This window comes from Primulina tabacum, chromosome 5 (assembly GCF_025594145.1).
Source record: "Primulina tabacum isolate GXHZ01 chromosome 5, ASM2559414v2, whole genome shotgun sequence".
Lineage (NCBI taxonomy): Eukaryota > Viridiplantae > Streptophyta > Magnoliopsida > Lamiales > Gesneriaceae > Primulina > Primulina tabacum.
The window spans coordinates 27,194,429-27,215,409 of NC_134554.1; the positions used below are offsets into that span (position 1 = coordinate 27,194,429).

General features: G+C 38.5%; 2 protein-coding genes across 10 annotated transcripts; one reads left to right on the forward strand and one right to left on the reverse strand.

Moving 5' to 3' along the window:
- Window positions 1-6,403: 6,403 nt before the first annotated feature.
- On the forward strand, window positions 6,404-14,039 carry LOC142547386 (pyrophosphate--fructose 6-phosphate 1-phosphotransferase subunit alpha). Its single transcript, XM_075655649.1, has 19 exons — window positions 6,404-6,560; window positions 7,594-7,766; window positions 7,923-8,035; window positions 8,298-8,372; window positions 8,468-8,581; window positions 8,670-8,737; window positions 8,942-9,025; window positions 9,573-9,626; window positions 9,829-9,909; window positions 10,017-10,110; window positions 10,178-10,251; window positions 10,491-10,601; window positions 10,691-10,735; window positions 10,820-10,876; window positions 12,427-12,531; window positions 12,826-12,942; window positions 13,046-13,149; window positions 13,330-13,495; window positions 13,601-14,039. The coding sequence occupies exons 1-19, from the start codon at window positions 6,471-6,473 to the stop codon at window positions 13,724-13,726; spliced, it is 1,851 nt and encodes a 616-aa protein (XP_075511764.1). The 5' UTR covers window positions 6,404-6,470; the 3' UTR covers window positions 13,727-14,039.
- A 351-nt stretch (window positions 14,040-14,390) lies between these two features.
- On the reverse strand, window positions 14,391-19,002 carry LOC142547387 (protein PIN-LIKES 3-like). Of its 9 annotated transcripts, none has more exons than XM_075655655.1 (11): window positions 18,968-18,983; window positions 18,269-18,355; window positions 17,503-17,710; window positions 17,295-17,374; window positions 17,094-17,218; window positions 16,512-16,633; window positions 16,159-16,359; window positions 15,748-15,840; window positions 15,556-15,656; window positions 15,388-15,440; window positions 14,391-15,284 (listed from the first exon to the last, which is right to left on the reverse strand). In XM_075655655.1, the coding sequence occupies exons 3-11, from the start codon at window positions 17,635-17,637 to the stop codon at window positions 14,935-14,937; spliced, it is 1,260 nt and encodes a 419-aa protein (XP_075511770.1). In that variant the 5' UTR covers window positions 17,638-17,710; window positions 18,269-18,355; window positions 18,968-18,983; the 3' UTR covers window positions 14,391-14,934. The 9 variants fall into 9 exon arrangements, with proteins under 9 accessions (XP_075511770.1, XP_075511769.1, XP_075511768.1 ...); XM_075655654.1 differs by lacking the exon at window positions 18,968-18,983 and adding an exon at window positions 17,904-18,109 and having other exon boundaries at window positions 18,269-18,461; XM_075655653.1 differs by lacking the exon at window positions 18,968-18,983 and adding an exon at window positions 17,904-18,109 and having other exon boundaries at window positions 17,503-17,713; window positions 18,269-18,461.
- Between the last annotated feature and the right edge of the window lie 1,979 nt (window positions 19,003-20,981).

The window sequence follows — 20,981 nt, forward strand, 5'->3', positions numbered from 1 at the left end:
GGTAGGGCTACACGATAAGCTAGTATTCCAACCCTGTCAAGAATTTCGAACGGTCCAATGAATCTCGGACTCAGCTTGCCTCTCTTCCCAAACCTCATAACACCCTTCATAGGTGCTATCTTCACAAATACGTGATCTCCTACAGCAAATTCGAGATATCTCCTTCTCTTGTTGGCATAACTCTTTTGACGACTCTGGGCAGTCTTCATCCTGTCTCGGATCTTGACCACCACATCTGCAGTCCGCTGAACAATCTCTGGACCAAGTTCTGATCCCTCACCAACTTCATCCCAATGAATCGGCGATCTGCACTTCCTCCCATATAGTGCCTCGTAGAGAGCCATACCTATAGATGATTGAAAACTGTTGTTGTATGTAAACTCAACTAGAGGTAGCTTCGATTCCCAATTCCCATGAAAGTCGATCACACAAGCTCGCAACAGATCTTCCAATATCTGAATCACTCGCTCAGACCGGCCATATGTCTGAGGGTGGAATGCCGTACTGAATGGCAATTTTGTCCCCATGGCTGCATGTAAAATCTTCCAAAAGGACGATGTAAATCTCGGGTCTCTGTCGGACACAATAGAAACTGGGATCCCATGCAATCAGACTATCTCCCTGATATAGAGCTCTGCATACTGAGTCATAGAGAAAGTCGTCTTCACTGGCAAGAAGTGTGCCGACTTAGTAAGTCGATCCACTATAACCCAAATGGCATTGGATCCTCTGACTGACCTCGGCAAACCAACAACAAAATCCATGGTGATATTCTCCCATTTTCACTTGGGGATAGGGAGCGGCTTAAGCATTCCTGCTGGCCTCTGATGCTCTGCTTTCACTTGCTGGCAAGTGAGACATTCAGATACAAATCAGCGGATGTCCGCTTCATACCTGGCCACCAATACACCATCTGAAAATCCTTGTACATCTTGGTACCCCCTGGGTGAACGGAATACGGAGATGCATGTGCCTCTGTCAGAATATCGTCTCTAATCGAATCAACACTAGGCACCCACATCCTTCCTCTGTACTTCACAATACCATCGGACACTGTGTAGAGTACACTACCCTTGGATTCATCCTTCAGTCTCCATTTCTGTAACTATTCATCTGAAAGCTAACCTCTACGAATTCGGTCTAGCAATGAAGAGTGGACTGTCAGATTAGATAACTTGGGAGCTCTGCTCTTATGATAAACTTCTAAGTCAAACCTCTGAATCTCTTACTGAAGAGATCTCTGCACTGATAGCTGTGCTACAACTGCTACTTTCCTGCTCAAAGCATCTGCCACAACATTAGCTTTCCCTGGATGGTAGCTAATTTCACAATCGTTGTCTCATATTCAGTTCTTTCTACGTGAAGAAATACTTGAGACTCTTGTGATCAGTGAATATCTAGCATTTTTCGCCGTACAAATAATATCTCCATATCTTCAACGCAAAGACAACGACAACTAAATCGAGATCATGAGTTGGGTAGTTATTCTCATGCACCTTTAACTATCTGGAGGCATAAGCTATAACCCGACCATGCAGCATCAATACTGCGCCTAAACCGAGCTTAGATGCATCATTGTACAACACATTCCTTGCCTTGACGGCATGGCTAAAATTGGGGCTGTGATAAGAGCTTGCTTCAGAGTATCGAAGCTCTTCTGACATTTTTCACTGCATACAAATTTAGAATTTTTCTTCGTCAATGATGTGAGTGGCACTGCAATCGAAGAAAACTCCTGAATAAATTTTCTGTAGTAGCCTGCCAAGCCTAGGAAACTACGGATCTCCGACGCATTCTTCGGCTCATCCCATTCTCTTACTGCGGACACTTTAGCTGGATCCACCTCAATTCCACTGCTAGAGATAATATGTCCCAAAAATGCTACTTTCTCCAACCAGAATTCACACTTACTGAATTTCGCAAATAGCTTGTGTCTCTGCAAGACTTGCAAAACTGTACCCAAATGCTGACTATGCTCCTCATGGCTTTTCGAGTATATAAGAATATCGTCAATGAATACTATGACAAACTAATCTAGGTAGGGCTGAAATACTCGATTCATTAGGTTCATAGAAATTGCTGGAGCATTCGTTAGTCCAAATGACATCACTAAGAACTCATAATGCCCATATCCAGTTCTGAAGGCTTTCATGCGAACATCTGCATCCTTTACCTTCAGTTGATGATACCCAAAACATAGATCTATCTTAGAGAACACTGTAGCTCCCTGCAACTGATCAAATAAGTCATCGATCCTTGGTAATGGGTATTTGTTCTTGATCGTTACCTTGTTCAATTCTCGAAATCGATGCTCAACCTCATGCTTCCGTCTTTTTTCTTTACGAAGAGTACTGTTGCGCCCCATGGCCAGAAACTAGAGCAGATGAATTCTTTATCTAGGAACTCCTGAATTTGCCGTTTGACCTCTAACATCTCAGCTGGAGCTAAGCGGTATGGTGCCTTAGAGATTGGCAAGGTTCCTGGCACAAGGTCAATGGCAAACTCCGCATCTCTCTCTGGTGGAAGGCCTGTGATGTCATCAGGAAAAATATCAGGAAAATCTCTGACACCCCTTATGAATAAGTCTCTGTGCCTGCATGCAAGAGATCATGCGAGGAGAAACTCCTCTATCTATCCGGCTCAAAGAGAAATTGCTCCATGCCCAACGGTCTTACCAAGACTGATCTTTTCTGAAAGTCAATAAGAACTTTGTTCTTCGTTAGCCAGTCCATTCCCAAGATAATGTCAAATTTGGCATCGGCAACACAATCAGATCGGCATACACTAGGTGGCTCTGCAGTTCAAGATCAATATCTCTGACCATGCTAGTATCTGATAACTCTTCCCCTGTTGGGACTGTCGTTGAGTAGTTCACGTCGAGTCCAATGGATTTGACATTGAAATGATTAGCGAACGTTTATGCGATAAAAGAGTGTGTGGCCCCGGAATCTATCAAGGCCTTCGTGGCTACTCTCTCTATAAAGATATTTTCAGTCAGTAGGGTCGTGTCTGGGTTCGCCTCCTCTGCTGGTGAACACTCTCCCCTGGGTCGGCTGCATCCACTGCAGTCAATCCGTCAACATATGATCGCTGGCTCCACACTTGAAGTATTTGCCCGATCCCCATAAACATTGCCGTGCATGCTGGCAGTGGCACTTCGGGCACACCGGGTAGTCACCTGGCCTCTGAGGAGCCTTCTGCTGAGGAATAGGACCCTTGCCTTTCGACGGTCCCTAAAATGGCCTCTTCCCCTGCTGTCCCTGGAAAGGCCTCTTAAACTGAGGCTGCTGCTGCTGCTGAGGTGCCTGATAGGGCGTCTTGCCTTGCCTGTCATTCTCAATGTCCCTCTGGTCCTGTTCTGCCGCCAGGGCTCTCGACACGGCAACATCATGAGTAGTAAGACCAGCAACTCTCACATCACGACGCAAGATTGGCCGTAACCCATAAATAAAATGCCTCAACTTCTCCCGGGCATCATTCGCAATGAGGGGCACAAAGTGACACCCCCTCTTGAATTTCCTTAAAAATTCTGCCACGCTGCTGTCTCCCTGTCACAACGTTATGAACTCCCTGGTCAGGTGAGAGCGTACCTCTTCAGTGAAGTACTTGGAGGAGAAGACCTACTTGAAACCAGTCCAAGTCAGTGTTTGCAAGTTCATTGACACAGATGTGCTCTCCCACCACAGTCTGGCGTCTCCTGTCAGCAGGAAAGTGGCACACCTGACCCTGTTTGCATCCTGAAAGCAAAAATTACCTCGATGGACTTAACCCATCCCTCAGCTATCATCGGGTCAGTAGTCCCCGAGAACTCCTTTGAGTCTATCCTCCTGAACCTCTCATATACCGCCTCTGGTCTGGGCCTCGCTCCTGTATCTACGGCAGCATGGTTCCCCGCAAACTGTGCGAAGAACTGAGTCATCCCTACAAGCATCTGAGCTTGAATATCTGGGGATGGACGAGGAAGAGTGGCCCTCTCCCCATCCTGAGCTTCTCTATTCTCATCTCTTGCTCCACGGGCAACCATACGTGTAGGAGGCATACTGTTCCAATATTTACCCAACATGCATGAACATAATATCTATATCATAAGATGCATGTAATTCAAGCTTAAAACATGTACATGCTGAAATCATGACTTAATGCTTACTACATGAAAGAATTTAAAACTTTAAAACTTACAGACTTGAGGTGTGACTTCGTGATCTTATCTCAACTGGCAGTAGGCATAACCCTTTACAAGAACACCGCTCTGATACCAACTATAACGTAACGTATTTTGAATTAATTGAAATTTATGGAAAAATAAAATTTTTCTTAAATAAATAATAATCTTTCAAATTGCGATAAAAATAAACTACTTGTCTAAAATATTTGAAATAAAAACGATTACAAATAAAGTTTGCCAAAAAGGTACTCGTTTAAACATCGTGAAATAGTTTCATAAAATCAGAGTAACTAAATTAACATGCTTGAAAATTCTTGAAAACATAGGTGGTCCTCAGGTTTAGCCTCCACGCAGTCAGAGCCGACTCACTGGTCTCCACTTCTCGCCTTCTAAAACTCGTCCTCACCTACATCGATCAAGTCTAGTGAGTCTAAAGACTCAACATGTATAAACTGAGAATAAAAAATAATACATAATAAAACCACATGTATTTTAAAGTAGAGCGTACATACTTAAACTTGAACGTACTTGCATAAACGTAACGTGCTAACATATTGTAAAACTTTTCATAAACATGCTTGCATCATACATACTTGGATATACATGAACATCATCATTTTATGTAGAGATATGTTTCAAAGCAAGTGACCTATACATAAATGCGCCTGATCAGACTATACCATAGTACTGGGCTGGCAGGAAAGTCCACTACCACATACATGAGATCCCCGGTGATGCTTTACCGGGTGGATTGATCCCTAGTCATGCTTTACCGCTTTCCAATCCTGATCTAAACGAGGTCATGTTTTACCAGGGTGGAGAGGTCCTCGGCCACGTTCACCGACTTCCAAACCCGTTCATAATTTGGTCATAAGACATTTAACATACCTCCAAAATAAAATATTTTATTTTGCACGTCGAACATACTAATACATTATGCATGCCTGGCCAAGAAGAAAATTTTAATTTTTTTTTCCAGAATTCTTGGAGCTCTTACTGCCCGAGCGCCGCCCTGCGGCACTCGAAGAACACTTTTTTTTATAACATCACAATTTGAACAGTCACAAAAAAATGATCATATCTCACTCTTCTCTTGTCCAAAAATTACGAATTTACTGTCAAATCGAAGATATCGAAAAGTACTACGTTTTATATGTTGAAAGTTTTTCAGAAAACCAATCGAAAATACGCAGGATTCGAATGACAGCATATTCGGTTTTTGAGATCTAAAAAAATCGTTTAAATATCACAGTTTGAGCAGTCATACAAAAATGATCATAACTCACTCATTGTCCAAAAATTACGAATTTACTGTAAAATCGAAGGTATCAAAAATTACTACGTTTTATATGTTGAAAGTTTTCTAGAAAACCAACCGAAAATTCACAGTATTCAAAAGGACAGCAAACTCGGTTTTTCAGATCTAAAAAGCGTTTCAAAATCGATCTAACCATTTTTGCTCAAATTTTGCATATATCCCACATGAATTTTTGTACACAATAAAGATCAAAACATATAATATGACAAGATCGATGCAGAAATGAAAGAATATACATGCCTTTGATGAATATATTGACAAAACGACGATACCGGAGCGAAGCGAATGCGAGGGTTGATCCGGGACGACTTGTGGCACGTTTTCTTGAAGAAAAATGGGCGAGAGATTGATGGAAAATTGTAGGGGAAGGGAAAGGGTTGTGGCTGCTGAAAGAACACCTTGAACCCTAGCTATTACCTTTAAAAAAAATGAAGGCAAGGTGTGTGTGAATTGTGTGTGGTGATGGTGTGTGTAAAAATATGTAAGTGTGTGAGTGTGGTGATTAATTAGAGGTAATTAGGGGATAATTAGGTTAATAAATAAATAATAAGCAATTACATGATTCAGAAAATACCAATTCTCCACTAAATTACTAGAATCCCTAAATTTGAAATAAAATGCACATGGGTGAAATTTTAAAAGTTTAAAAATCTTAAAATCTATCTAATAACTTAAATTATGCTTTAAAAATGCTAAAAACTTAATAAATCATTTAAAATGACGCTTTCATGACTTGAAATAAAATGTCACTTTTTTACAAATCGCCCAAATCGTCGCCGGTCACATTTCTCCAATCTCGCATCAAATAATCGTCTGAAACATGAAACTGAAAACAATTTAAGATGCGTAACGTAAACAGACATGTATATATATATATATGTATTTATATAACATATACATATTTATATAACATAGTAGTGCCAATTTTATCAGTAGGTTTGGTGAGTGTGTGTTGCGACGCAAGAAAGAAAGAAAGATAGAGAGCAAATGGATTCAGATTTCGGAATCGAGAGAGAACTCTCTGATCTGCAAAAGCTTCGATCTAAGTACCGCCCCGAGCTACCTCCCTGCCTTCAGGTCTTAATTCTATCTTATCTGCGTGTGCGTGCGTGCGTTCTGCTTTTTTAATTAATTAATTAATTTTTTTGGGTTGAGGTATCACCGATTCTTGCACTGCAAATGCTCTATTTCAGATTTTTTTATAATTGAGTTTTCGCAAAAAAGTTTGTTTTTTTTGGAGGATTGATTACGGAGTTGGCGGAGATTTTTATGCATGCGCTGGGGAATGAACCTAGTCCGAATTTTACTGTGTTTTCACGAATTGTAACGTCGAAGAGAATAGATGTGTTGTTGGATCGCCTCTATTGTTTTATCTTTATTCTGTTCCCGCCTTTTGATGCCATGCATGTCCTTGATTTTGCGCGGTATCGTTCCGGGATTTAATTTTTTTGTTTGTTTAAAAAGGACACGAGTCACTAAAATGCAGATTATTTGGATCTTCGGCCTTTATGCTTGGGCCAAGATTGGTTTTTTGTACTGCAGAACACAGGTGGAGAACGTTTTTCTTTTCTAGTTTGTCTCTGGTCTATTTTGCTCGATAATCTGGAAACTTCAGGTGCAGAGATTAAATTATTGCCTTCTTAGAGCTGATTCTGTCTGGCCTGTAGTATGTTTTTGCGCCAAGGCTAAGAATTTACGTGGACGTGTTTTATATCCTTCAAAACACACACATCACAAGCAAACATCCCATCTATAAAGTTGTCTATCTGAAATTTATTATTTGCTTCTGTTTAGTCTGGACATATCATATGCGAACATTGGACTATGAATCATCTATGTACATATTACGTGTTAAGCATAGATCCCCATAGAAAGTAATTTTGCTTTGTAAACCACCTGCGCCATCTAGTGGCTGTCTTAGTTTGAAGTAATTCTTCTGGATCAGTTTTATTTGCATGCAGAAAGTTCAGATGTAATTTTGATCCTTACGTATACGTTTTTAGCTGAATCCCCTTATGCAGATATCACTTGTCACTTTTCTCATCTGTAGACCCTTTCCAATTGCTTTGTCTAATTTTCAGCATCTATGATCTTATTGTGACTTGGACAGGGAACTACAGTCCGTGTAGAGTTCGGTGATGCAACCGCAGCTGCGGACTCCTCAGGCTCTCACACCATTAGTAGGTCATTTCCTCACACTTACGGTCAACCTATAGCTCACTTCTTGAGGGCAACTGCTAAGGTCCCTGACGCTCAAGTAATTACTGATCATCCTGCTACCAGGTATACTGCATTGGGATTGGTGGTGCTTTTCTATTATGTTATTGTTCATGTGCTTTTCATGTTTTGATTCATTCAAAGTTATCCTTAGCAAGGCTCTGTCTGCTTCTGCTAAGAAAAAAATGTCATGAGCCCATTCTTTTGTACCTTCTCTCTCAGAGTTGGACTGGTTTTCTGTGGTCGTCAATCTCCCGGAGGACATAATATTATTTGGGGTCTTCTTGATGCTCTAAAAGTTCACAACCCCAAAAGTACTTTGCTTGGTTTTTTAGGTAAGGAGCTTCATTTCTTTCCTTAGACTGATGTTGCTCGCCATCTAGATCTTTTAGGGCTGGAATTCCATACTTTTTGTGACTCCACCATGTATTAATCTCTATCAGCTTAAATTTTCTTATTTTTGATTGGAAAATGATTTTTTCTGTTGTCTGATCTGCCGAATCATCGAAGTAGTTATTCTATGTTTCCTTCTTGTTTCATGATGCAATATGTTTTTTTTAGCTGATTCACGTTGGAACCTTTTTTGTGTTCTACCAGGTGGTTCGGAAGGTTTGTTTGCACAGAAAACTTTAGAGGTCACCGATGATATTCTTGCAACTTACAAAAACCAGGGTATGCGAGGGTCATAAACAAAAAATATCTACTCGCATTATATTCTCCTCGGAATAAAATTACCATCATTGTTTTTTCTTTTTAACCTTTCAAAGGTGGTTATGACTTGCTGGGACGAACAAAAGATCAAATTAGAACTACTGAGCAAGTCAATGCAGCACTCAATGCATGCACGACTTTGAAGTTGGATGCTCTTGTCATCATTGGAGGTGTTCATTTGTTGTCTCTTAAGGTTCCATAATAATCCAGAATGTAGTACTATAGGTTTGTTGACACAAGCCCTTTTTTCTTTCTAAGGAGTGACATCAAACACAGATGCTGCCCAACTTGCCGAGACTTTTGCAGAAAGAAAGTGCCCCACAAAGGTATATCACTTGATAGTTTGATCAGAATATTTGCTTGGTCCAGTTTTACTATCTAATTAGTTACTTCCACTTTTCTACGGTGATAGATCTCTTCAAATGTGGTCTTAGGTGCATCATGTTTCTATAAATCTTGTCCTGTGTTCCTTTCACCTGCTTTCTTATTTTTCTTAACCGTTCTGATATATGTGTGATAAAATTCTCCAGGTGGTTGGTGTTCCTGTCACATTAAATGGAGATCTTAAAAACCAATTTGTTGAGACAAATGTGGGCTTTGATACAATATGTAAGGTATTATATTTATCTTTCCCAAATTTATTGTACTAACCTTGTCATTTCTCTCTGAAGGTTGATATGTTCAGCAATGTGATGGTAATGTGAGCTTGTGGATTTTGTTATATATGATTGTTTTAACATTTTCTTATCGTTTTGGAGATGCTCAAAATACATAGATCTGAACAATTTATCCATTTAACCAGGTGTTAAGTGTTGATAGTATGCTGAAAAGTGTTTACTCAATCTCCTTTGCACATGGCATGTGTTCCCTTTACATTATATTATTTGTCTGTGATCCCGATGGATTCTTTTATGCCTAGATAATATGGATTGTCTCTATCTTTGAAATTTTTTTATTCTTAAAAGTATAGTTGATAGTATGCTGAAAATTGTTTCTTCAATCTCCTTTGCTCATGGCATGTTATCCCTTTACATTATCTTAATTGACCGTGATCTTGCTAGATAGTTTTATACCTCTATAATATTGGTTAACTCTTTCTTTGAATTTTTTTTCTTCAAAGAGAAATTTTGAATGACCTTTTAACGTATTCTCCGATTACAGGTTAATTCACAGCTGATAAGCAATGTCTGCACTGATGCCCTCTCTGCAGAGAAGGTAAATGATTCAATTCATGTCCTGCATTCTTTTTTTGGTTTTCTATCAGGAAGGACTATGGGATATTCTTTCTTTACCTATAAAAAAAATCTTCGAGTATTTCATTCGGTTTGCTTACAAGGATTTTCTTATTAAAAATGTTTTTATTTTACTTTTTAGCTTCTTATTTTCCTTTTTTATTGTTCTCACTGTTTATTTGCAGTATTATTATTTTATTCGGCTAATGGGGCGGAAAGCATCGCATGTTGCCTTGGAATGCACTCTCCAATCCCATCCCAATATGGTTTGTATTGGTTTATATGTCATGTTGAATGTTGATTTAATTTTTGATAGAGCAGTGAGTTTAAATTTCTTTGTGTTTACATTATAGAGCTTTGATCATTCTTTTAGATCATTCTTGGTGAAGAGGTGGCTGCATCAAAGCTTACACTTTTTGATATTACAAAACAAATATGTGATGCAGTTCAAGCCAGGGGCGAACAAGGTACTATACATTAGGCGCCATTAATGTTATCAGTTCACCATTGCCTGCTAACTGGTTCTTGTTTCAGATAAATACCACGGTGTTATTCTGTTGCCGGAGGGGCTAATAGAAAGCATTCCAGAGGTTTATGCTCTATTGCAGGTATGGAAAGTTATTTGACTTGTTATTATGACAAGTTTTTTCCTACTCACTCCCTGATTCCAGTTATCTGCTTGAGGAAGATAATATAGATGAACTAGATGTTCAATTTTCCTCTTGATGGCCCTATCATATAGAAAGTGCCTTGAAATGTTGACAGCTTAAGTTGTGTATGGTTTGGTTTTACTTGATAAGTGTGAATATTTGCTCTTGAATCTAAATCGAAATATTGTACCTCCCAGGAAATTCATGGTTTGCTCAAGCAAGGTGTCTCTGCTGATAATATTTCTGCTCAACTGTCACCATGGGCTTCTGCCTTGTTTGAATTCTTGCCACCTTTTATAAGGAAACAGGTACTTCTTCATGCAATTTTTTTGATTGATTTTTGTAGCTTATTAATTTCTTCATTATCTTACTTGTATTGAAGTTTATATCATGTTAGCTTCTTCTTCATCCTGAATCAGATGACTCTGCTCAACTATCTCAGGTGAATTGAAGCTACTCATTTTATATCTCCCCAAAGTGGTATCTTAATTTGCTTTTGGTTAATATTGTTCTCCTATGTTGATAGATCGAGACAGAAAAGCTGCTGGCTCATCTGGTTGAAGAAGAAATGAACAAGCGATCGGTAAATTGTCTCTGCATTTTTTTTTATGATTTATTTCCTAATATTTGCTGAATCAATTCTCAGAGCCTTGGGCATCTGTCATTCTGTCTCTACATATTTTTATTATTTCTTCATGCTATTATAATTTCATCACTGAATTAAATGTTCCTCAAACTCACGAATGTAGAATTTGTTTATGTTAATGAACAGACCCTGTGATGTTGGTTGGCTGTTGTCTTTTTCTTTCACATTTAGTACATTTGTATAGAGCTTAATTTACTTGTTTGAATGTTTACTCATGCTTTTCAACTATACTGAACTGTCTCAGAGATAGACTTGTCAAATTGGATCAGGCCTGCCCCGCTATAAAAATTGAGCGGGTTGGTTTGATAAAATAACAGCCCGTTTGGAGGCAGGCCAAATGGGCTGAGCCCGTTTGGGTTGCGGGCCAAGACGGGGCGGGCTGGCCTTCCAAATTTGGGTAGAATTTTATATTTTGAATAAGTCTCTTGTGCCTCCATCACTCTCTTATCTTATTTCTTCCTTATTTTTCTCCTGCGTCTCGCCTCCCTCACTCTGATAAAATCTAAATCTATGTGTTTCTTCTTTTTTCGAAGATGTTATGCTCTCCTCCCTTTTCTGTAATAGATATGGGCTACATGAATAAAATTTACAGATAATTTACTGAATGACAAAGTTAAATTTTGGTTTAGGAATTTATTGATAATTTACCCTTAGAACAAATATATATAAAAAAAATAAAAAGGAGAAATTTACTTCCTATCTTTTAGATGCAGAAAATGATAAATGTGCAAATATTAAAACAACATCATCCTTTTTTATGAAGAAACAGTGGAGGGAACTATTGTAGAAGATCAAGATTGAATGAAATTTAATGAGAATTGACTTTAGAGTATTTGTTTAATTTCTTCATGTTTTGTTTAAGCACTTTACTTTTTATAGATTGTGTTGTTTGCTTTCTTAATTTCTTATTTCAATTTTTTAGTATTTTATGAAACTATTTGACTAAAATATATATATATTTTTTTACTTCAATACTGTTTAGTATTTTTTTCTTAAAAAAATTAGCGGGTCGGCCCGCCTAACCCGCGGCCCAAGGTGGGTTGGGTTGGGTTGACCATTTAGAGGCCCGCCCCGCCCCGCCTAATGGCGGGTTGCGGCGGGTAGCGGGCTGGCTCGCCCCTCCAGCCCGTTTTGACATGTCTACTCAGGGATCTTATGTTATATGACGAGGATTTGGCTGAATGAATTGTTGATGCCATTCCACACTATCAGGCTAAAACTCTTTCTTATAGTCTCTTGTAGATGTGTGGAAATTAAATTGGGATTTCCATCTCACTTCACTTATATCTTGTTGCTCAAAAACCATTGTTTACCATATGAAAGCTTTCTGACGCTTAAATTTTAATTAATCCTTTTTCCGGCCTTAGAAAGTAACAGAATTATTTATTATTTCACTTATTTGTAGATAAAATGGGCTTGTTTTGTTCCAAAATATCATGCCTAGTAGACTAGTAGTTAATTTTTAAATGCTTTTTGTGTCTGTACAGAAAGAAGGAACTTACAGGGGAAAGAAGTTCAATGGTATATGCCATTTCTTCGGTTATCAAGCTCGAGGTTCATTACCATCAAAATTTGATTGTGACTATGCTTATGTAAGTTTTACGTGAAATAACATTTGACTATTTCCTTATGTTTTGTAATAGTGGATGTAAAGCTAAGTCATGCAAATGGTAGTGGTGTTAGTCGCAAAAGCAGGGCAATTCTTGGATTATGTCACCTTCCTGTCTGATATGGTGATTGCTTGTGTATTTACCTACTTTTGAATCTTGAAATCTGTTTAGTGCAGAATTTTGGTTATTCCTTTTTTGTTGGTTTCACCTCTCATTCTCTTCCAATTATTCAACGAAAAAGTTGAGAAACTGGAAGTGACAATAATTTTATTACAGGTGCTTGGTCATATTTGCTACCACGTACTCGCATCTGGATTGAATGGTTATATGGCCACTGTAACAAATTTGAAAAATCCTGTAAACAAGTGGCGGTGCGGCGCTGCTCCTATAACCGTAGGTTTCCCATTTTTTCATTGAGCTATACACACATAACCTGCGTGAATGATTATCCAACAATAAATTAACTTCCACCTGGTTTTTTTACTTCCATCTCCAGGCTATGATGACTGTTAAGCGTTATGGCCGTGGCCATGGGGCTTCAACCCTTGGAAAACCAGCTCTGCATCCTGCAACTGTTGATTTGAAGGGAAAGGCCTATGAGTATGTCATATCTCGGTGGCCCTTTGCTTCATGCTTGATTAACCCATAACTCAAAATGATTTCTTTGAAATATCTATTTTGTCTTTATTATTCATTTTCAAACAACTTTTGTTCGTTGTACTGTATGGCAGGTAACTTACTGGTGCTTTGTTGTTTATCATTGTTTGTTGTGCTTGCCAGGTTGTTGAGACAAAACGCAACCAAGTTTTTAATGGATGATGTATATAGAAACCCAGGACCCCTTCAATTTGACGGCCCTGGGGCCGACGCAAAGGCCGTAAGCCTTTGTGTTGAAGATCAGGATTACATGGGTCGCATCAAGAAATTGCAGGAATACCTCGACAAGGTACTGCATTTCCCCAGTATAGTCATCGAGTTCAAATTGAATCCTTTTAATTCAGTATCGATTCTTGAACTTAATTTGATTCCCCCTCTCCTGCTACTTTTCCAGGTGCGTTCGATTGTGAAACCAGGATGTTCTCAAGATGTTCTTAGAGCTGCTTTGAGTGCAATGGCTTCTGTGACTGACATTCTTTCTGTGATGTCCTCTCCTTCAAGTGGGACTACTCCCTTCTAAAGATCTTTACTGTTAAGATATTTCTCCTGCTGCCGAAACACCACCTCTCCCCATCGTACCACCTCTCCTTCATTCCCCTTCTCGTTTTCTTTTTCATCTCAGTGAAAATTTTATGCAGGTATAGACGTATAAGACGAGGGTAACAAACACAGTTTTGATTTTATGTTTCAGTTTCTTCTATTGCTATATGTAAGGTAGAAAAATAAAGTGAGGAATTGCTTTGCGGCTAATGGGAAAGTTAGTCCCCTTTTAACATGTCAAAAACTAGTTTTTCTATTCGTTTGAAGATATCTCAAGAACTTGTTCTGCTTCAGGCTAGTTCTCAATTGTACTGTACATTTACACCGAAATCCTTCTTTTATATTCCTACTTTACTTCTGCTCCGGATATCTAAAATAATATTTTAAATTTGAACTTTTGATACATAAAATTTTAAATTTGATTTTTTTTGTTTTGAACACTTTAATCTGAAAATTAAATAATCCGAAAGTTTTTGTTAAAAAAAAACTAGAAAGCTTTAATAATGCTGTAGTTCTTATTGATTTTGAGATTTGTAGTCGTCTCATTATCTCAAAAGTAATGGTCTGTGTAAGTTGTAAGCACGGTAGTGGGGCGATATATATCTCCTCCAGCCTTTCACAAATATAAGCAGAAATGTTTGAGGAATTATTTCTCATATTTCAATGGAAACCAACTCAAGTTATAGTTTTGGTGCATTTAGTACTAAATCTGAACATTCATTGGTCTCAACACACGACATGAAAAATTACTAATTTCTGCAGTTGAAGGATATTTGTACCGCTGACATATTAGAATTCCTAGTAAAATTCTACATAAAAGTGCCAACGCAGTAATCAATACTCGAGCTCCTACAAAGAAATGCTTATTATTTCATTATCATAGGTTGTTGGCTGACAAAATCACCCAAATGCTTCATTTGGTTGTCGCTTGTGCCATTCTGGCCATTTACTATTCCATCATGCGCCAACTACCGATGGTCCAGTAACAGAACATTGCATGTAAACCCAAACAGACGAGGCACAATTTATTGAAGCAGAAGCCACAAGAAGAACGTCGACCAAAATGTTAACACAACCGAAGCCAGCAGATAACACCACAACATAATGACTGAGCATTCTGTCTCTCCAGCCCCAAATAACTGGGTTATGGTACCTGAGGCCGTGTAAATAGATAATCAAGTAACTCTTTTAACTATTCGAGTCAATTGTTTTGGCAAATTTAAGATAGATAATGAGGTTTTCAATAGTGTCAAATGTATTGTTTGTGTGTTCCCGTGGGCTTAGGGAAGCGGTAACTTTAGTTATACACCACAATGAAATGGAGAAAGGGAATGCTTCAAGATTTGATGTATCTATGTTCATTGCAGGAGGGAGTGCAAACTGCAGCAAGAGAACGAACTGATACAATAGATCGTCAGGCACTAAATCAAACTGAACTGCCCCTTTGACAACACCAATGCCTATCAGAGGCATCGCAACATATCGAACAACAATAATGCCAAAAATAACAGATTTCTCAATTCCTGAACCTTTTATGCCTGAGAGAAGAACCATAAGTAAGCCTTCAGCAAAGAAAACTTCCAGACAGGATCAAGAAATGATGGACTGGATTCAATGATTATTCGCATACATGTGACGTACCCTTTAAAAGGTTTCCTCCCATGATCAGTGTAACGGCTGGAATGGCTCCATCCCTGCATTTTAGGACCAAAGAGTATATGTATTCAGCTTGATAAGCTTATGAAAGGTTGTTGGGGAGCAGCAAATATGAATCCAAGTAATCATGTATATAGCACACAGCTTCTATACCCCAGCAAAAGAGCAGTATCTTGGAATACACGGAGAGAAGCCGTATCACCAATCAGAAAGTTTCTGATTTGTGGTACAAGTCCAACAATAAATCCAACAATCTGCACAAAATTAGCTGACAAATGTTATCACATAAATAAGTTGCACACAAACGAGTTCCATAATGCATATCAAGAAAAAAAAGAAACATACTGCACCAATTGTTGATGGAGCGAGCAACCTCTTGAGGTTCATCTTTTTAAAGAGCTTTTCTAAGTGATGCTTTATTTTATCTGAAACACCTACCTGCAATTGCGTCAGATATCAAAAGCTTAATAGTGTAAGTCTTTTGTAACTTTTCTTTCCAAACAGGGAATGCCAGTTGTTTAGGACTATTTGCTTCTCTTGCAAATGCAAAACGGTTGCAAGCAGCTCTATGGTACAATTTGGAATTACATTCGTCGGTCGGTCATTCTTGTTTAATGTTGCATGTACAATAACACTGAATAGACATGGTAGATACTAACACTGAACATAAAATCTCGACATTTTCTAGGATTTTAACGGCATTAATATATGCTCCCTTTGAAGTTATGAAGCTTCAAAGAAAAAATGAACGATTACCAGAGGCGTACTATTATCAAATCGATCTCGTGGAAGAGTCAATCCAGTTTCATCTGACGAAAGTAAAGGTTCAGTCCAAGTCTTTCCGGATGGCGACGAGCTTGATTTTGGAGAGTTACTTATTTCAACTTCCATCAAGCTCTTACTTGATGATACCCGAACGATGTTGTACACATAAGACCACAGATAAATTGCTCCAATCTAAACCGGAAGAAGAGTAAGAAGAAACATAATTCAATTTCAAAACTAACTTCACATAATTTATGACATTTAAGAATCATTGTTAACCTATAATCAAATTCGATTGATTAGTCATGTTTCCTAACAAGGTAGCGTTGTTAGCTGAAACTTACAGCCATCGAAAGAGAAGCATAAGCCATTCCATATGTATGGCAAACTTCAGGATTTCCAAATGGGCTTCCCTGCTCTTTACAAACTGCTGGAATTATGATGAGAAACAGGTTCCCCAAGTTCCCTGTTCACACAAATATAGTGAACATGTTAGGTTCCAGACAAATTATTCGATATAACAGACTGCGAACCTTAATTGGTTTCTCCTACTTTTCGCCCTTGTCAGATAACCTCTAGGGCCGATATTTTAAGTCACATGAAAACTATAATCCAATCGGTTTCCTTTAATCCATCTGATACACATTTTTAAAGGATGCTTCCTGACTCAATGAACAATGTAACTGGATCCTTTTTGTTATATAGTAACCATTAATGTGTGTATCATTGAACAGACAACGCAGGAAGCATCTATGGCTTGAAAATAGAAAACATTAAACTTCATAATGTTACTACAACTGGTGCCTATTTATACTGTGGCTTAGCCAGGGAATCAACTTAGGGGGATCATACACAAAAGTAAACTTGACTACAGAAAAGTTTATGCGGGCGGGGGCGACTGTTTATTTAAAGGTTATTATAAGTACCTGCAGCACAACAACCTATAACAAGTCCTCGGAGATGCATAGGAGCTCTTGTAACTTGAATGACCACCCATCCGAGGACCGAACCCAAGATGAATGTGAGAAGGATATTAAAAGGCATGAACCACCTGCAAAATCAGCTAGACTTGTACCCGAAATCGATACAGCATGAAAGTAAAAGGATAGAGCAAGATTCCAGCTTACAGCTTAACCATGCTTTCATATGTTATCGATTTGGCTAAGTTGCTGCAGACGAGTGCCCGATTGAATACATAGAACACAACCTGTTCGCAAAAGACACTGAAATTATTTCGAAGAATCCTGTGCATAATGTTTCATGAACATAAGTAGCATAATAGGAGCCAAATGAAGTCCGTGTTCAAAACATTCAAGACGAGGATCAAATGCCTACATTATTCATATGCTTCCTTGCATCATCTCCAAGAATGTTGATACTGTCTGAAGCAAGATATGATCCCAGTCCAGTCACCAAAAGCACTTTCAGCACAGGAATCGACGAGGCAATGAAGAGATCCAAAAGGCCCATTTTGGAAACTGCACAATCTCGGATCCTCCAAGAATTGATGTTTTGTTAATCAAATACATGAATCAAATGTGACCTGCTGTTCCAATGCCAGCAACTCAGTACATGAATGGATGATTCTCGAATTACAATCAATAACATTTAATGAGAATTAAACAGCAGTATTCTAAACTTATATAAATATATATATATATACAACACACACACACACACATACAAGAATGGATGTTTCCATTCAAAAAGCACAGATTTTATACTTAGAAATTCACCTTTTCCATTAACAATTGAACAACAGGAGGACATCAAAAGGCCGGAACTTTCAGACTTTTTGCAGATTCCCGTGCATCACGTTCTACTCTAATTTCCTCGAATTCCTTTTCTTTTTCTTTCTTTTTATTATTTTCTTTTTTCTTGGACCCGTAGACAATTTATTGTCCCGCGATGGAAATCAAACAACACGCAGGAAATATACTTTCTGAATCAAGAAAAGTGTTGCAACAACCAAAAATGAGAAAAAAAAAACAAGAGAGAAATCTGCAGAAATAATGGATCGACCCTTCCATAATCAACACATTTTCACGCGGAATAAAATAATTATTATGCATTAAATACGTGTATAGTTTCAATCAATTACCAGCCAAGAATTTATCAAAGATGAAGCAGCTCAATTTGCTAGCAAGCTTCTGTTAAATCTAACGGATGCTTACACTTTCATCATAAACTGCCAAAAAGAAAACTTTTGTTCAGTTAGCATGTGACGGAGGACAATCTGCATGGTATGGGTTACTGTTTATATAGACTCATATAATTGCATTAATTTGTGAAAAATTCTCGAGAGTCTGGAGAAAAAAAATACGAACGAAGGAAATTTTTGTTTATTATTATTTTTGATCATGAAAGAAAACAAAAATTTGATAACATTGTATGTAAATATTATTATATCGATCCATTCAAAACATGCATGCATCAGATGGACTGTAGCGTGCACACAATACGCAGTTAGGAATTAAAAAAATTACACCTGAATTATGGAATTAATTTAAACTTTCTATGAAAATGATTTGGCGATCACGATTGCTTGTATTGGTATGATTGAAAATAGCAAAATTGTATTGATGGTGTCTGAGGTCATAAATCAATATATATGGACTAGAATTTGAACCGAACGTCAGATGAAACAAAAATGCGTAATCAAGTAATGGTTCATTTCTTCACACCAAAATGGTTATTATTTAAACTATTAACTTCACACTTGAATTTCGTTCATCCAAGAAATTAAAATCAAATGATTGAAAAATCATATCCATCAATTCAAATACAACTTAAAAATTACCACTTTTCTAGATCAGGAATATTTGAAACTCAGACATCAGCCCACTTTGAACATTTCGTCCTATGCACGCTGTTGAGCACGTATTACTCGAATGCCACAAAACCGAGCCCTAACCATGTCTACCCCTTTCGAACTACCCTTAGCCTCCAACCAGGCATGCTTGAACCACTCCGAGCCACGTCTTAGACCCACAAGGGCCTGAACCACAGCCCGGAATAGACCTTGCACCGCTGCACCTCCCACAACGCGTGACCGAACCATCACCTGCCCTAGAACAAGGAAGAACCCGATCGCACCATCACTCAAACCAGTCCCGATCTGATATTAACCTTCGAAGACAACCTGCTAGCCACGACTTGAGTCATACGGCTCTCGATCCAGGCAGCCCCTTATGCAACATATCAAAAACATGAGTAACATGTCAAAATGCATTCATATTTGTGTCAAAACCATGTAAATCCAATGCAACAAGATATGTCTAAGTATTTCTCATGAAAAAAAAATACAAATCAACATAGAATGATGTAAATGATGAGAAAACAAGATATAGGCGTGCCTTTACGTATTTGCGCTGGAAATCTTAGAGATAATTGCGTAGAACGTGCATCGGAGAGACGAGGAAGAGATCTTTTGAAGAACTTTGAGAAAACATAAGGCGGTAGGCTGCTGAATTTCGAAGAGAGCTGCTACTGAAATGGGGAGGGGTGGCCAAATGCTTAGGGTAGGGAGTTTAGGGTTTAGATGGTAGGTTAAATATAATAATTAATGTATAATGGACTCTTAATTAAAAATAATGAGGTTAAAAAAGATTTTAGGCCCATTATGCGATAAAATAGTCCCATCGAGCACAAAAACACTCCCGTAAAATATTTCGTTTAGGTACGCTTTTGAAAACCTTGCCTGAACCCTCAAAAAGTTCCCCGACTTGCTAAAATTTGCTACCGGTTTAAAATATAACCCAGCGAGTAAAAATACACTACAAAGCTCATTTTCGAAAATCGCCCTTAATTACACCATATATTAAATAATTATTTAATAAAATATTTTTTCTTAACTGTCCCCGGTCTCCATTCTTCGTTCAAGCGCGAAAAATTGCTAAAATCCCTAATCTATGAAATCATAACAACCATGACATAAACACCTATCCATGATATAATCATGCCTTTAATGCATTGAAAATAATTAAAACATATTTTAGCAAAACCATAGATTGCATGCAGTCAGGTTACGTCGTTTGAATTTTATAGACCCTACAATTCTTCCCCCCTTATACAGAATTTCATCCTCGAAATTTAAAACGTACCGAATAACTTCGAGTAACGACTCCTCATCTCGGTCTCGGTCTCTCAAGTAGCCTCCTCCTCGGAATGATTCAGCCACTTGACCTTGACCATCTGTATCACCTTGTTCCGGAGCCTCCTCTCTGCCTGACCAATATCTGGGTTGGTCTTTTCTCGAAAGACAAGTTCGGAGTCAACTGCAGATGCTCATAGTTCAGCACATGCGAAGGATTCAACATGTACTTCCGCAGCACCGAGACGTGGAACACATTATGAACTCCCGGCAGATTCGGCGGTCATGCAACTCTGTAAACTAGTGTCCCAACTCTCTCTAGGATCTCGAATGGTCCTATGAATCTAGGACTGAGTTTGCCCTTCTTTCCGAATCTCATCACACCCTTCATCGGTTCGACCTTCACGAATACATGATCACCCACAACAAACTCTAGATCTATGCGCCGCTGATCTGCATAACTCTTCTGTCAGCTCTGAGCGGTCTTCATCCTGTCCCAAATCTTGGCCACTAACTCTGCAGTCTGTCTGAAAATGTCTGGCCCTAACTCTGCTCCTTTCCCTACCTCATATCAATAAATTGGTAACCTACACTTCCTCCCATAGAGTGCCTCATATGGAGCCATACCAATAGATGCATGGTAGCTGTTGTTGTAGACCCTACAATTCTTCCCCCCTTATACAGAATTTCGTCCTCAAAATTTAAAACGTACAGAATAACT

What these genes read in the sequence shown, in the direction of transcription:
- LOC142547387 (XM_075655658.1), bottom strand. Translation starts at nt 17,637, where the DNA reads ATGGGCCTTTTGGATCTCTTCATTGCCTCGTCGATTCCTGTGCTGAAA. An exon ending in CTCCATCAACAATTGGTGCA is followed by an intron (nt 15,657 to 15,747) that starts GTATGTTTCTTT and finishes AATTTTGTGCAG; the next exon opens with ATTGTTGGATTTATTGTTGG. An exon ending in GGGAGGAAACCTTTTAAAGG is followed by an intron (nt 15,285 to 15,387) that starts GTACGTCACATG and finishes TTCTTCTCTCAG; the next exon opens with GCATAAAAGGTTCAGGAATT.
- LOC142547386 (XM_075655649.1), top strand. Translation starts at nt 6,471, where the DNA reads ATGGATTCAGATTTCGGAATCGAGAGAGAACTCTCTGATCTGCAAAAG. An exon ending in TCCAATCCCATCCCAATATG is followed by an intron (nt 9,910 to 10,016) that starts GTTTGTATTGGT and finishes TCATTCTTTTAG; the next exon opens with ATCATTCTTGGTGAAGAGGT. An exon ending in AGGTTTATGCTCTATTGCAG is followed by an intron (nt 10,252 to 10,490) that starts GTATGGAAAGTT and finishes TGTACCTCCCAG; the next exon opens with GAAATTCATGGTTTGCTCAA.